Below are 17,204 nucleotides of genomic sequence, written 5' to 3'. Positions count from 1 at the left end.
GGGATTTAGGCAGGAGCAGGTTCCAGGATCAACAGCCCGGTAGGGCTGGTGCCAAGTCATTTGTTGTCATCCGGTTGTTAGCAGCTGAACGGCGGGTCTTCTTCTTCTTGATCTTCTGTATTCTTTGCTTATCGGGATCTGAGGAAGGAAGGTTCAGGGAGCCCCTAAATACTGAATTTAGGGGCGTTACAGGTAGGGCAAGGACAGGGCCCAATGGGTCCCTGTCCTGGAGTGGGTACACCCACTAGCCTGCTCCTCCCCTGTGGGAGGGGGGAAGGAGCCTAGCTGTGGTTAGGCAGGGGTCCCCATCTTCAAGATGGCCGGAGACCGGGGTCATGCTTCACCTCGTCTCCCCCACCTGAGGGGTGGGGTTGGCATAGGCTGGCATACCCCCCTTCCTGATGTAGTTTTTCCCACCAGTCTTCCCGCCAGAATGGGTGTCAGGGCGGGTGGGGGCTGGTTGCTGGGTGCAGCAAATGGTCTGGAGAAGCTCACAGAGGCGGCATGCCTTTGAAGCTTCCCCCTGCCCATCCTGGCGGAGGAGACCCAGCACCTCACCCAGGATGTGCTTTGTTGCAGGCCCAGGAGAACAGGGGCTCTCCTACCCAGGGGTCCAGCAACATGTCTGCTGCGTGGCAGCCTCTGCAGCTACTCAGCCCAGACGTGGATTGTAAGTTAGGTTTTCAGGGGGCATCTCTAAGATGCCCTCTGGTGCATTTTACATTAAACCCCACACTGGCACGGGTTTAATGTGCTAAGACGTTTGGTACCAAACTTGCAAGTCTTCAGTGTACCCATTATGGTGCTGTGGAGTTCGTAATGACGACCTCCCAACACCATATACTCTTAATAGCATCACTGCACTTACAATGCCCAGGAATGGCCCTGGGGACTGTAGGGGCACATGCACCTGTGCCCACACCTCTGGCATAGGGCACCCAGCTAGGGGGGTGACTGAAGTATGCCATGGCAGTAGGTTCTGTGGGCATGGCACACAGGGATGTGTGCCATGTCAACTCTTGGTTTGGTTCTGTACTTAGGAACTCAGCCTGCAAAGGCAGTGTGTGGGTGTCAGGGTACAGGGCCCCTGAAGGTGGCACAATAAGTGCTGCAGCCCTCAGGGGTCTTCTCTGGTCACCATGCCCTGGGTACCAAGGGTACCATTTACTAGGGGCTGACAGGTGGCCAGAGATGCCAATTGGGTTTTAGTTGTGACACAGTTTTTAGGGCAGGAACACAGGCCCTGAGTACCTAGTTGGCAGGAGCCCAGGGCACACTCAGTCAAAGCACATCAGCAATCAGAAAAAGTGGGGGCATACCAATGCAAGAAAAATGGTACTTTCTCACATATATTCAAAGAATTTGGAAATGCAAAATTGTTGAAAATAAAACACAATTAAAACCCCACTTTAAGTTACAAAAATCGAGACCAGTTTAATTAAGAAAATGACACCGAAATAAAATAAGAGTACCCGGAGATACCATTTTTTTTAGTGAAACATAGTGCTAAAAAAAGCAAAACGCCAACTGCAGGCAACTCTTCATGCTAGACCAGGGCAAGAGTAAGGTTTGAGGCCAACCGCAATGGAGCACAGGTCACACACAGAGACTAAGGACCACATTTACAAGCTTTTGACTCACAGCAGCTGAGCGGGCCTTCCTGCTGCACTGCCGTGTGTCGAAAGTAAATGGCAGGAATGCGCTGTATCAACAAGATACAGCGCATTCCTGTCCTCCTCTGCACTGGTGCACAGACAGCAGCCGTGCTCCAGCGCAGGCACCCTTGCGTCATGTTGCAAGTATGCCTACGTTGTGGGGATGATTGTTTTTGTGTAGGAAGGGACACCTTCCGTCACAAAAACATAATTGGTGGCTTTCTATGCGTACCGAAGAATGAAGCACGTATAGAAAGAGGAAAACATGAGGAGAAATATAAGCTACTCCTCCACCTCAATCATTGCTTTAGTCAGCTTTTACTCTTTTCAGCTTTGTACGTTGAAATGGAAAGTCCATCCTTTCAGCTTTTCACACCAGATACTTTGCGCTCATCCCAACATGATTCATGTAGTGCCTCCGACCCTGAACTTCCAGAAGGCTCAGTGCACCAGCCCCGATTGGTTCAAAACACAGTGGTCGGATCGTCTAACGAAGATCTGGTCATCCACACGTTGGCTTCCCATCAAGTAATGGATTGTGGTTAAACATGTGTCTGTTATTCAAAGCCTTGAAACGCCAGAAAAGACAAAGACCTCTACCCCAATGTGTCCTCCAAGAGCCCTAATGTCCATGAGGCACTTGCTTCCTTTAGGTACCAATGGCCAAACAGACCAACATTTGGGATGTTGTGTTTCTCAGTGACAGCTTCCACCTTCTAGACCATACTTGCCTTGTCATGATATTTTGTAAACATTAAGAGCAATTCTAGACTAGGAACAAATTGTCAATACTTTTCGGTACATATCAGTTAGCAATGTGCTCCAAATGTGCTCCAAATTCTCCCATAAGGAGCAGCAAAATGACCATTCTTTTATGAATGTGTTTTTTGCAGGAAACATATGTTTTTAATTCTTTTGTCTGACAGTTTCTGAGATGCATGCTTGTTTTTTGTTATTTTAGATTTATTCACAATCCTGGTGATTGCCTTAACTGGAATTTGCATTTTCCTGATTTTTGTGGACATCGAAACAGTTTACATGGGAATGGAGGTACAATATTTCTCAAATCACAAATAATTTGCTGTTTTGAATTCCTCATTCAGTTTGTTATTATTGCACTATTTACCATCTTTAAAGACCGAAGAATTGCCAACAAGTAGGGTCTTACGCGACACACGAAGAAGACATTCAGACACTTTGGCCGAAGACATGACCAGGGGCAAACCAATGGGTCTGCATTCAAGTGAGCGGAAGGAGTCTCTTGCTGTGTGCTCAGACTCTGTTGCTCTACTATTCATTTGGTAAATAGTACAGGATTAAGATCCCGATTGTTAGTTGGCCAGATTCAAGTGTGAGGATAATGGAGAGCTGGAATTTCTACTTCTGGCCAATATACCCAGGCCGAACTCCATCGATTTTGTGTTTCTCCATACAGAATTGGGAATAACATAGACACAGTATGATTAAGTCAAAATTGTCATGAGCGGCCCAGGTGATAGGTGAGAAGAGGGCATTTCCTCAGCTTCTTGGGCTGGTGCTGAGTGAGTGAGTGATTGAAGCATTTATAAAGCGCTATGAATGCCGAGGGGTCTTGGCGCTGAGCTGTAATGAATCTTGGTGACTGTGCAGAGTGAACCTGATTAAATTTGTTTAGTCGAACAGCCATGTTTTAAGCATTCTCCTAAACAGGGATCTGCATCCTTTTAGCCTAATTTCTCTCGGCAGCAAGTTCCATAGTTTTGCTGCCTTATAAGAGAGGGTTCAGTATTTTTGACGTATCTGTAAGCGCAAAAGTGACGCATTGCTGGAGTGTGTCACAAAAGTGACGCAACTCCAGCAATGCGTCCTTTCACATGGGGAAAGCCCCATGTGAAAGGGCTTGCGTCAGTCTTACGCCTGCTGTGAGGCAGGCGCAAGATTTTGACGCAACAGCGTCCTAAAAGTGACGCAGTGAAATCTCATAGATTTCACTGCGTCACTATTACGAGGCTTTTTTCGGGGGAACGCCCCCCCTGCATACATTATACCTGACGCAGGTATAATGTGGCGCAAGGGTTTAAAAAGTGACGCATCTACTCAGATGCATCACTTTGTAAATAGTGAGCAACAGGAGGCATGCTTTACGCCACCGATGTGTCATAAAAAGTGACGCATCGGAAGCGCAAAACTGACGCATGGCCTCATAAATGGGGCTCTAAGGGTCCATTAGGATCTCGAGCGGATCGCCATCGGCTGCATGGCGGTGTCGATCCGCACGAGATCCTTCCCCGCCTGCCACCCATTTCCCCCCGGCATATTACTATGGTGGGGGGACCGCGGCGGACGGAAAGACCGTCCCCCTCTTTTCCGCCCGGTCAGACATATTAGGATGGGGGGCGGAAACATGCCATGCGCAGATTGCTTGCGAAGGCCTGTTGCGGGCCCCCAGGGACTCTGGGGGGTGGGGAGTGCACATGGGGGGTAGCTATGTTACCCCCTGCAGTTCCATACACAACATGGCAGGCACCGCGCATGTTGTGCATGGAAGTGCACAGCATGCCTTCCTGGCATTGTGGCTGGCGGTGCTGAGTGCACCGCCCGCCACAATGACAGGAATTCAGGATGCACCCACCACTGTGGTGGGCGCATCCTAATGGCCCCCACGGGACCCCGCCCTTATGGCGGGCGGTCCCATTTCACGATCCTACTGGGCCCCTAAGTATCCAATTAACTCCTGATTGATGGGTTTTTCCTGCATTTTGGCGGCCAGTGGCAGACAGGATATAGGTCGGTAGCTTTTTTCTTCCGTGGGGTCCATTTAGGGTTTCTTCAGTATGGGTCTGATACAGGCTTTTTTCCATGAAGAAGGGAAAGTGCCTGCCATACAAACGTTGTTCAGGAGAGGGGCCAGGTAGGTACTTACCCTGTACGAGGCCATACAAAGTATGCTGGGGGACAGAGATCCATTGGGGAGACAGATTTCGTAGCTTGTATCAATTTACTTACTATCTCCTGAGTTAGTGGTGGAAACCTGACAACTGGCAGGAGAGGAGATTTATCCTGGCTTGTTGACTCGGTTAGCCTCCTGTTATTTGAGTCAGGGTGTTTACTGAAAGCTTGCTGTGGACACTTTGGACTTTAGCCTGGAAAAAGTTGGCCATCTTATTGCAGAAGGCTTGGTCTGGAGAGAATTGATTAGACCGCTGCAGTTTGGACAGAGTGGTGATTCAAACAGTTCTCTTGATATGCTGTTAGCCACCTCTATTTTAGTGGTAAAGTAATTATTTTTAGCTTCAATGGGCTCGTTTGTAGTTTAATTTACCAAGCCCTCTTTAATACGATCTCCAGATGCGTTTTAAGCGCCTACACTTGGATTAATGGTTTTGAGTTCTGTACTATACCACGGTGCCGAAGGTTGAGTCCTTTATTGTTTACTAGTTTTTTTCTGGGGCCAGTAAGTTAACTGCTGGCCTGATCCAATTATTAAAATGATCAGCAGCCTTATTATTGTCTAGAGCTAGGCTAGGAGGGTATCTATCAAGAGCTTCTTCTAGATTATCGTTGTTGATTTTATGCCAGGGTTGAGTCTTAACTACGGCAACCTGCTTTGGGAGGTCTCTTTCCTCTCTGGACAAAGGAGTATAAAGAACACCGCCTATGATCTGTCCATGTTAGTGGTAACATTGTATCCAAACCAATATTAGGGTTGTTCGTAAAAATGCCACCTATTGCATGACCGACCTTGTGAGTGGGTCCAGTGTCAATGTGAGTCAGCCCAAAACCATCCATGTTGTCTAACAGGGGGACGTGTCTGCACTGTTCCCATATTCCAGGTGAAAATTAAAATCACCAAGTGCCGTCAGAGTAGGAGAGTCTAAACAGGATTGCAGGAGTGTTTGCAGTGCTTGTATAAAAGGATCTCTAGGCCCTGGTGGCCGATAGAGGAGTATACCGGGGAAAGCCAGGGTGTTACCTATTTTAATATTAAACATCCTTGCTTCTGCTCCAGGTAGCTGAATGGGGTCTTAAGTGAGTTTGAAGCGAGAGCGGTAGATGATTGCTATGCCGCCGCCTCTATTTCTTTCCCTATCAATGCTAACCAATTCGTATCCAGATGGCAACGCCTCATTCCAATCTGGCTCTGATGTTTCCGTGGCCCAGGTTTCTGTTAGGCAAACCAAGTCAGGGTTCGAGGTCTGCATCAAGAGCTCAAACTCATATTTATGTTTTAATAGAGATCTGGTATTCAGCAACAAGCCAGTTAGTGTTTTATCCCCAATCTCCTGTGATTTATTTTCCCACGACCGGGATAGAGTGGGTGATCTGACATACAGGTAAATCAATGGCCCTTTTAGTGGGTTTAGACCCCGGTTCCTCCATTAGGTACGCTGCTGAGACCCCGCCAGAGAATGAGAATTCTCAGCCGTTGCAGTGATAGGTTTCCATATCCCTCTTCCCATTCCATAAGGGGGCATGGCAGCCCTTACCTTTGTTACATGCAAGCAGCTGCTCCCTTGTGTAGACATGAGGCGGAAAATGCACAGGGGTCCTGGCGCAGGGTGCAATCTGGGCGCTGACGGGCGCAGACGGGCTTGCCTTTGGCGTACCAGTGGCATGCCCACTGCGCGCACCCGGTGTGGGTCGCGGCAGCATGCTTTTCATTCCCCACGTATCCCAAGACCTAGAGCGATGATCGTAGGAAGCGGGCACGCTCTTACATACGGGCACTGCAGGTCAGTTACAACAGTGCAAGGCGCAACGGCAAATCAAGGTAAAACTCAACAATTTCAAAGGTGAGGTGCAAATAAAACCCTGAATTCAGCAGTAAAAACAGTTCTGAAAACAGTACAACAACTTTGTTAAGTTCTACGTGTATGCGTAAGCTAATCAAGTATCGGCCTATCAGTTGCCCCGACATTACATGCTGCGCGGTCGCGTCTGCTTGCTTTTTATCCCCCACGTGTCCCTAGAACTAGAGCTCTGACCTTATGTGCTGGGTTGGGCATTTACGGCCTTCGGAGGCTGTTGACTGGCTGTGTGAATGCTCCATGCAATTAGACATCAGGAACATGGTAGTGTAAAGCCAAATTATGTAAAACATGCATTGGAACAGTGCTTCCCAAACTGTGGGTCAAAACGCGAGCTGTTTTTTTGTGGGTCATTAAAGTCCAAGCATATTCTATGCAATAAAATCTATAAACATATCTCAGTACATGAATATAAGATTAGTTAGATTTCAGAATTGAATGTTAATCAAACTACCCTTATTTTAGGCCCAGATTTTTATAGCTAAACTAAAAGAATGCAAGTGTATTTCTTTCTAACTATCTAGGTTTGTAGGGCATCATGTAGGCACTTGTCGTTGGGTTAAAAAAGTACATTGATTATTGAAGTTTGGGAGCTCAGACATCTGGCTTGACAGTGCAACAGGAGCTCTGAATACTTTGGAAAGGGAAGAGGCAAGGATTAGAAGGGAAAGTCTGATTCCATTGAAATACAAATGATAAATTAATCAGAATTTAAGGAATCACTAGACTTTGAAGGATGCGGACGAACCTGTAAACATTATGTAATCTAAATTCGACAGATGGGACATTAGTCAATATTTTGGGAGGTTTGCATGCATCTGACAGTCTCTGAATGACCCGAGTTGCATCAAACTTTACATGAGAGTTCATTCATTACATTAAAGTTGGAATTTGAATGAGTACTCCCTATATTTGCACGACTGAAGTTATTTATTAAATTAAATGAGCATAGCGTTGAGGTCAGCTTTCCATTGGTGGTTCCCTGGGTATCAGAGTCTGTTTAGGTAAATGTTGTGTTCACCAGATACATGGTTGGATGTCCTCATGTTTGTCCATGTTTCTCCCTTGACAGCTCGTCTGCGTTCCCACTCTTTGGAGGGTTTACATCTTCATCACACTAGTCATCCTCTTCTCTGCGTGCTATGGAGTGGAGGTAAGTACTATGTATGTCCTGGATGGACTTGGTTACTCTCCCTTCAACAGGTTCTATAGACCACGCTAGTTGTTAAAGGGAGAGATTTTTACTCTGTGAAATGGTACTCAGAGGTTTGTGGAGTGTTACGTAAGGTAAGAAAGACCTTGTGACTTTTACTAATCCGGTTCCGCTAGGTTTCAACTGTTTTGGAAGCCAACATGGAGTACAATCTCCACTCCTACAAATATATTGAATTATACTTTTCCCCAATTGAAGATTTCATACGCTTTTTAATAATATTGAGTTTTTAAAAAATAAATTATTGATTAATGGGCTATTTTAGCATTTTATCAGAATCATGTAGTCAGCATTTCCTTTCTTTTAATGTGGGTTATCAGAATTGTATATGATACGATATAGAAATACGAAAGATCTATACAGGTGCTGGATTTATTTGACTTCATATTCAATCTTAAATTAACTTTGACATTTTAATTATTTTATTAGACATTCCTCACTTTATTGCAAAGATATATTGTTTCAAACAACTACCTCAGTAAGAAGTTATAAATGTTATATTGTTATACTCACAACAAGCAGAGAAGACTTTGCAGTGATATTAGCGGATGGAAATAGTGGAATTTTAATATTATGTTAAAGTCCCATGTGGGACTCTAACAAAGTGATGTGTAGAGGGGCAGAATTCTATGCCTAACCAGCTAGAACTTAGAAGTACCTACTGAATTTTCGTCTAAGGAAATTCAAAGAGTATGTTTAGATGCATAAAGTATGTATTTTGTCTAGACCCATGGTTCAGCTTCAGAAAAACAGGGTCCTCAATTGTATTCGGTATGCAGAGGTCACTAAGACTGCAAAGAATATGTCGTTCTAAATTACATCAGTAAGAGGGGTAGTAGGTTTCTCCAGGCAAGTGTCAAGAAAGTTGGATATGCAGGTTAGCTGACCACCCATGTTTTTGTGGATATCCGCAAACACTTTGTATGACTTGCCTACATATTCCACGCACTTCCACATTTACACCTAGACAGACTTAGCGTAGGTGGACCAGTAAGGGTAGAAAGGGTATGTAACAGAAGCACTTCGACATTGAATAGAATGCAAAGATCCAATCACAGAACAATGTTCTTTTTTTCTGCAAACCAAGAAGGAAAGCAGAAATAAATAATATTCACAGTTTTTTTACACTACACTTGTGGATTTTTAGCAATGGACTGTCTGAAATTCCCAAATTTTTCAATGCTCCAGCCATCCACCTCCAGAGATTTCAGACGCCTTCATGTCCAGGGAGGATAATAGGAACGCATGTCTCTAGAAAGGCTTGACATAATTGAAGCTGTTTGGGTAAAGAAGTATTTAAAAAAGAGGAAAGTGGATAAAGAGTATAAATATAAAGCAGAAAAATTTAAAATATTCTGGGCCTCATTTAGATTTCTGTGGACAGGTTACTCTGTCAGAACAGGGACAGATATCCTATTTGCCGAAGAATAAATTCTATGGCATATAGTGGGACTTATATTTCAGTGGACAGGATATCCGTCCCCGTTGTTACGGGGTAACCTGTCCTCGGAAATCTAAATCAGGCCCTCTGTCTTTTTATAGTGTTTAGAGGAAAGAAAATCTCATATTAGTAAAAGCAACTATGCATGATGGAAAAGCAAAGACTGTTCAGGGTAGACACATATTAAGCAACTGGGCTACACTAGAAAGGTATCCCTTCTAACACTCTCAAGCAAGAGAAAAGGTTACGGGTTACGGATCGCCAAGATTACCTTAATGGTGGTGATGTTGTTTTACTTACTACATGACCAAACTGTAAAATATCTTAAATGAAAACAAGGATGTAACCAGAGGTATCATGGATTAAAGAATGGGTTGTCATTTATGTGACTTATTTCTTTGCTTGCATCACTGGGTAAAATGGTCTTGATGAACTATTTGGAATTAAAAACAATCAGAGAAGACTTGTAAGTCCTTCCTCAGCAATTCTTTGAGTGACACCATAGTGGTTGTAGAAAGTGAAGACACCCTGGCACATGGTATACAGAACTATACCAATGTCCTCTTTCTGCACAAATCAATCACTGGCTGTGCTGACCAACAACCACCAATAACTTGTAAACCAGTACCCACACACCAATCTCCCATGACACACTTTGATAATGTCCTTTTTGGGTTTCCCAAATGACCAAAGTAGAAGGGAGAACTGTGGGAATGTACACAGAAAACTAAATAGTAAGACTGGAAATATTGTACTTAAAATGTATCTTTCTAGAAACAGTTGTATGATTTTAATAAAAGGAAAAACCATACCATCCCTTCAAATGTTATTAGTTCAATAAAGATAATAAACTTTATTTATTTTTTATTGGAAGGGGGTCGGGTAGAAGGTAATACCTAGGTCATATTCTTAATGACTTTAAACATACAAATATCAATAAAATGCCTGTAAATAAATATATAGATAGATATCCATGATTCAATTGGCATTTTTCTTTCATCAGAAAGAATAACAAATCTTTTTTTTTTTTAATTTTTTGAAAACCTTTATTGCACAATGTCATGAAACAAATACGGGCCTACAACCATCCGGCCGGCCTCGACAATGTTTGGAGCATATCCGTACACAATACGGCACCACAGTAGTTCGCCAAGCAAAATACAGTCGACTTAAGTTACACTGGTGAAATACGTACTACTGGGGAGCAGGAGAAGTGAAGGTTTATTTTAAAAGTTTTTTATGAAGAATAATAACTGTAAAGATTAGAAAGGATCAAGGACCAGACATACCAACCAAACTGAAGTGGGCTACGCATAGCAGAGAAATCCAGCGAGCAAGGAGACAACATCAAAATGGCGGCACCAAAACAATACACAAGGATTGAAACTCAGAATACGTTGCGTGCCAATTGCTACCCGCCCCCATACCACCAACGCCATTGACCCAAGAAAAAGGGAAAGAAAAAGAGTGTAGAAATAGGAAAAAACCAAGGCCCATAGAAACGAAAGCGGACAAAATAAAATCCCCCCCCCCTACCCCCCACCCTACACGCATGCAGAGGCTACGGCCTACCCCCCCCCTAGCAGTGTGCCTGTCGCCCAAAAAAGAGTACCCGAAATAAAGAATAAAGAGAAGAAAAGAAAGAAAAAAGGAATATTTATCGGCCACCGCACCCCGACCCCTAATCAAACCATAGCCAACGTCTAGCATCCCCGTCCGTCCATCACAGTCTTAGTAATGCAAACCACGGTAGGAAGGCGGGAAAATGGCAGAGTCAACCCTGTACCCTGCGGTCCAGTGTACCAGCGAGGCGCGACAGCGAAGTAGCCCAGCGGAGCAGGAGAAGCAGCCGGAGTGAAAACAGCGAGACCTTGCACCGTCCATCAATATCCATCCGAAGCAGGACAACGTGATCCACAAAGGTACAGTACAGGCAAGCACACAGCAGTAGTCCTCCAAAGCATGGTAACCCAGTTCTAAGCAACTTGCCCAGAATAAGCGTGCCAGTCTCGCCATTAAATCCCGATGGAGGTATTAGATATGGCGTCCAAAGGCGATGTCCCAGTATCTGCACAAGTACCGAAATCATACTGTCCTCCATTACTGCAACAGGCAGTGTCGCAGTGATGTTAGGCTCGCTCACCCTCTGCACCTCCACGCTTCTCTGAAAGGGCAGCTCGCAACAGCCGAGCCCAGGGTACGGCGAGATACTCCGCACACAGGCGCCAGCTCGGCCGGTCGAGGAGAACGGGGGCAAAATGTCGTCCATTCGGCATTCCAAGTCCCGGGCGTTATAGCACACAGCATCTCGCAGGTCAGCCAGAGCACTCAGGATATCGCCGATACTCAAGGGCGCCACGGGAGAGGATGAGACTGTAGCTCCCCGCACATGGAGCTCACATGCATGAGGCAACCCTCGATTCCGATCATCGGCACCCATTCCTAGCTTCTGATCATCAAAGCGGCTCCCCGACAAACAAAGCCAGGGCGTGGGGACCAGGGCAGCACCCTCCATTCCAGCGCCGCGTATGGGAGCAACACAGTGCCGGCCGTAGCAGCGCCCACGGCAAAGACCAGCGCGTCCAGTGCAAGCGCCGAACACTTAGCTCAAAATGGCCCCCTCCACTCCGCTGGATAACAAGACAACTCACAGGATCAGCCGGGGAGAGGGATACAATTGTTGCAGCGGCAGCGATGAAGCCGTGAAGCATGGAAGCTCAAGCAGAAACTGTTGCGCCACTTCAAAGGACCCAGGACGTCCGCCGCGGTTCGCCGATTCCGCACATCCCGCAATGGCCGATGTTGTTGACGTCCGGCCGGACGCAGCCGAGAACAAAGGACTGGACTCGCTCACCAACCACCAGCAGGAGAACAGGGCGCCCCGTCACCCCCGTCGCAGGAAGACCGACGGGGAGCACAGCATTGGAACCAGCGTCGCTTCCCGAACTAGTTACCGCACCACAGATACAAATCAGCACACTGGAGAAGAAGCGGTACGGGAGGGAAGCGGACGGGTCGGCGGAGCTGAGGGCTCAGGCGGCCATCTCGGTTGCTGGCTAGGCTCCTCCCCCAAGAATAACAAATCTTAATCAAATCTTTTTGCATAGAAAAATTCATTTTTTTTTACTTTGTGCATCACATTCAACTAATTCTGAAAACCTGAGGATTGCTCCAATGCCTAACATAATTAGTGATCAAGCAAAAAGAGTTGCAATAAAAAATAATTTCCTATTAGAGCGGTCCAGTTCTTTAAACCTGTTAAAGAGCCTAACAATGTGATTAGGGCCTCTGATACAATATGAAAGTTAATTTGAAGACATGAAATATCGTTTTTCACAAAGACTCCTAATTTGAATAGATGTGAACTGAGTTCCTCTGATCAGTTATACAGTCATTAAAGCATCTCAAAGAATGAAGAGTGATTCTGGGATTAAATCTTCAGTCTTCAATTCATCTGTCATATATCCCTTCTTTCAAATTCTTATACCAACAACCTTTCCCTCGTAATTTATCTGAAAATAAGGTTTACCCAAACTTATCAGAATAATTACTATAATTTCTTAAATGGGACTTCTAGACATGATGTAATTTCTTGGTATGTCAGCCAGAACCACATTCTGGGGCAGATTTATGTTAACTGGCGCATCCCGAGGGATGCACTGAATTATTTTTAAAAAGTAATAGAACTTGGTCTTGGTCCTAGCCCCACTGTTATTTTCCTTATTTTTATCAGATCTACCTAACATATTGAGTAGAGCAGGTGGGGTAAGCCCTAAGATGGGCGGATCTCATATACCTTGTCTGGTATATGCAGATGACTTAGTGATAATGGACATGACAGAGCGGGGCTTGCAAAAAAAGCAGGATACTTTTCACGAATATTGCCTAAAAAAATGCCTCACGGTCAACTTAGAAAAGACCAAAATAATGGTATTGGGAAAAAAAAATCCTCCCTGTATTGGAAATTGGGAGAGGTTAAAGTGGAAGTCGTGGATAGATATAAATATTTGGGCATGTGATTCGACAAGAAGTTAAAATGGAAGGATCACATACAGGCACTCAAAACAAAGGTGCTAGCTTCAGTACGGGGCCTTAAACAATGTAAGCAAAAAAATGGAGCTCCCTCTCTGCAGGCAATTTTATCGGCTTTTAATGCATTGGTACGCCCGCAGTTCCAATATGGTGTAGAGGTATTATATATCGGAGGTAAATTGGATTGGAACTTGGAAGAGGGTAAATGCGTCAAACAGCTGCTAGCACTCCCCGCGGCAACAATGATACAGGCGGTACAAGTGGAATGCCACCTTACAACCTGGAATTTCCGGGGTATGCAAGCAGTATTGAATTTTTGGCAGAGTATGAATGGGGAGAGGCCTGCCAAAATAGCAAAACGCAGCAAAAAAGAAATAGAGGCTAGCAAACTAAATTGGGCGTCCCAAGCTAGAACCCAGCTAGATAAGTTGTGTGTCACACTATCCTTAGACTCAGACCAATGGAGTTCGGGGCAGCAGATCCCTAAGTCGGCGTTGCGTGCTATCATTAACTTGAAGGCCCGAGAGGAAGATTTGGGTTATTTGAGGAGCAAATCGTCCTCCCGGTTTTTGATAAATGGGTGGACCAATGACCAAACATTCCCCCATATCGAGGCCATGCCCAATCCAAAACTTAGAAATATAATCTTGAGATTTAGAGTGGGCCTGAACCTATGCAACACGGATCGGATGATAAAATCTGCTATGACGAATGAGCAAGGTCTGTGTACACGTGGATTGCAAGTAAAATGAAATGGCCGACACATTTTGTTGGACTGCTTGTGGTTCTTAGAAGAACGGAAAACATTTTTGAAACCTCTTTTTATTGCCTATGAAATTTTTAGTAGGGATCAAGCGCTTAGCTTGTTGTTAATATGAGATCTTTAAATGTTACATGTGCAATGGGAATATTATTAATTGCCATACAGGAGTCATTGAAGGACCTGGTTATATAATTTATAAGGAGTGGGGTTGAAACGTGACGTTACCTATGCTAGGGGATATTCCGGGGCCCGGTTTCCTATGGTGGATGCACAAATGTAAACCCACTATAAGTGATCCCCTCCCCTCACCGATGATGAATTAGGTACCACCTACGGTTTGCATGACATTCTTTGTTCAATTTTATCAGGATTTTATTGTGTTTAATACTGTTTTAACGTTATGGGGCTTGTACAAATCAGATTTTATTTGTATGTATTGTAGCTCTTTCTTTTTTGGCAATATATGCCAAATAAAAATATAATAAACGAACAAATAGAACTTGGTCTTAAAAATCAATATCTCCTTTCATTTTTCAGGAGGGAATTGCTGAGAACCGAGTGCTGTGGACGTGGATAAAAAAGAAGGTTAACTACAAATCCAAAAGTCAGTACCGGAAGCTACAGCGACTCCTGGAGAAGGATCCCGAGTGGCCACCGCTCAACCAAACCATCTATCCTGATACGGATGTTACGGAGACTGACACTGAACGGGAGGCCTATTGCAACCCAGCATTTGACAACAATGAGAATGAGCAGACTAAGATATAGCTCAATGGACACATCCCACCTCTATGGAAACCAAAAAAGGACTTCTAGATTTACAGCCAAATCTATTTATTTGTGAATGAATAGCGACGGTATTCTTTATTGAAGTAGCTTGGTGGTTTTGGGGTTTTTGGCTAACCTCCTGCACCCATCTGCTCAGAAATGACTGAAAACCCTTGTGGATTTGGAAAGGCCTAACACACAGTGTGGCTTGCTGCTAAGAGTCATGGGTACCTAGGATGGACACAGGATGGGGCAGAGATTGATTCTATTCATTCCATTCTTAGTCGCCAGCTTTGGACGCTGGATCACACCCTGGCACCTTCTATGGACAAACCTTGGCTGCTGCTCATGAAGGATATGTGTATGTTTTTTTTTGGGTTCCTTCAAAGCTGTACAATGTTCCTGGATGTTGCAGTGCGGTGTTTGATAAACATGCTACATTGCAAGGTTCCTGTGATGTTTATTGTTCCTGTCCACTCCCCTCTCCCTTTCCAAGTCAAGTGTCAGTAGCTCATATTTCCTGCTAGCAGGATAAGGCCAGTTGTTCTTTCCAAGGATGCTATCCCACCTTGAGCCGGAACCAAATTACTTTCACTGGATGAGAGAAAGGCCAGCAGAACTTAATTAATCACTGTCCAGTCGTTTAGGCAGAGTCAAGAAGAAGGAAGACTACTACTAATAAATTAATCTGTGCAGCAATCTATGCTTTCTAGTGAATTCGCTTTCTGATAAATATTGCAGTGGTTTGTGGAAGGTATCTGTAAGTATTTCCAAACCGGGCTTATAAAAAGGTATGAGATGTATTCACAAGTAGGGTTTTGACCTCAGGCAATATAGTGAAAAGAGCTTTAGTAACCTTCCACTACAGGATATATTGATCAAATTATTATGCATTGTGACACTTTTGGACGTTATGCACCAATAATCTGCGGACTTCAAAGCGCTAAATATAGTTGACCATCTAATGGCAAAATATGCTTTTATACCTGCAACACTAGCTGCTTTTGGCATGCCTGCTGCAGCTTTAACATCTGTTTAGAGCTTCATTAGAAGGACATGCTTGTAAAATCACTCATGTGGCTAGTGCAAAGCTACAATGCAGCCTAAATGTTCTATTTAAACTTTATCCCTCGGGTGCACTTTCAGTGCTATTTAATTTTGGCCTGACTTAAAAGAGAAATATTCCAAGTGAGGGTTGCCAATGTTCACCATGTTTAGAGTTTGGAGTGCTTCTGCTGGGACCTGATAATCAGTTTAGCCACATCGCTGCTGCAGTGATTTTTCCCCAGTGCTGCAAATTGCTCTTTTGCTGCTATCATGACGAGCTCAGCTCGTCATCAGCACACGACACCTGTGGGTGATGACGAGCTGAGCTCGTCATCAGCATCAAAAGGGTAGTCTAGCAAATTCATTCTCATAAAAACGTGGCCCATATTTACGAAAAGTTGTTGTTTCATTGTGTGAAAAAGAAGGAGCAGAAATTAATAATATCTACAAAGAAGTAGCTAATTTCTGCTCTTATCTTCCGCTGACACACCTGTGGCTGCCTAGCTGCAATGCAGGGACACTTGAGCCACAACACAAGGGTGCCTGCGTTGTCATTTTTGTGGAAGAAGTGATATCTTGCTGCACAAAAAACTTTTCTTACAGAATTATTCCTATAATATTTGTTCAACCTTTTTTAAACATAAAAAGTAATGTAATATTCCACCTTAGTAAAATATATTTAAATTACCTTTAAGTATTTTGGACATCATTTTAATAGTTGTTGATGGTTACAGGGTCGGCTTTATCACTGGTGGCGCCCTGTGCGACAATGTTTGTTGGTGCCCCCTTCCAATGACCACATCTGCCACAGATTTCCTCTCCCACCCTTTACCAGCGCCCCTCAAGTTTCCATAACCACTGTCTCTCAGATTCATTTTAGTTTTATAGCACCACTCATACCACTGTAAGGTGTCAGAGCACTTTACAAACTCACACACATTGGACAGAGATAATCATACGTTTGTAAATCAGTGTATAGGAAATGTTACTTAAGAAAGAGGCCTACAAGGTGTGGGTGTCACATATGTTCCATACTGGTAGGTAGAATAGTTTAAGAGTCCCTGGTGCGGAAAAGCACAAATTCAGAATTTAAAATGTAACACCATTGTTAGGGGTTCTCTTTAATATAAATTGATTTCTACCCTAATGAACCCTTTTTGCAAGATTAGGATAATGAAGGACTGAGCAAAAAAACATATAGCTCTAATATATACCTTGCAGTTTGTATGCAGCTCTTTGCTGACAGTTAATAGCTCAATTTTATATAGTAGGATTTTAACTTATAGCAAACACAAGGAGCTAATGGATGGAGCTCTGAAACTTTTCAGACACTCACCCCCAGTCACGGATCTGGGTTGAATCCATAATTTTTCTTTAGCTCACTTCACCACCTCAGTTCAGACCCAGCTATATGCAAATTAGCCTTGACCCTGAGCCTCATGGGAACAGTCCAGCCTGAACTGTCAATTCAGGTCTTCCCTGAACCGGAAACAAGCAT

At 44.2% G+C, this 17,204-nt stretch overlaps 1 protein-coding gene across 1 annotated transcript in view; it reads left to right on the top strand.

The window, feature by feature from the left end:
- LOC147684242 (putative cation-transporting ATPase 13A4) overlaps positions 1-15,109 on the top strand; it is a 249,194-nt gene extending 234,085 nt beyond the window's left edge. The window contains exons 28-30 of the mRNA XM_086944644.1: positions 2,617-2,705; positions 7,515-7,595; positions 14,429-15,109. Coding sequence (XP_086800770.1) covers positions 2,617-2,705; positions 7,515-7,595; positions 14,429-14,659 — 401 coding nt within the window. The 3' untranslated portion in view covers positions 14,660-15,109. The remainder of the gene's footprint in view (positions 1-2,616; positions 2,706-7,514; positions 7,596-14,428) is intronic.
- The last annotated feature ends 2,095 nt before the right edge of the window (positions 15,110-17,204 follow it).

Source organism: Lissotriton vulgaris, chromosome 11 (genome assembly GCF_964263255.1).
Source record: "Lissotriton vulgaris chromosome 11, aLisVul1.2, whole genome shotgun sequence".
In the NCBI taxonomy this organism is placed as follows: Eukaryota; Metazoa; Chordata; class Amphibia; order Caudata; family Salamandridae; genus Lissotriton; species Lissotriton vulgaris.
This window is presented reverse-complemented; position numbering and strand designations above follow the sequence as displayed.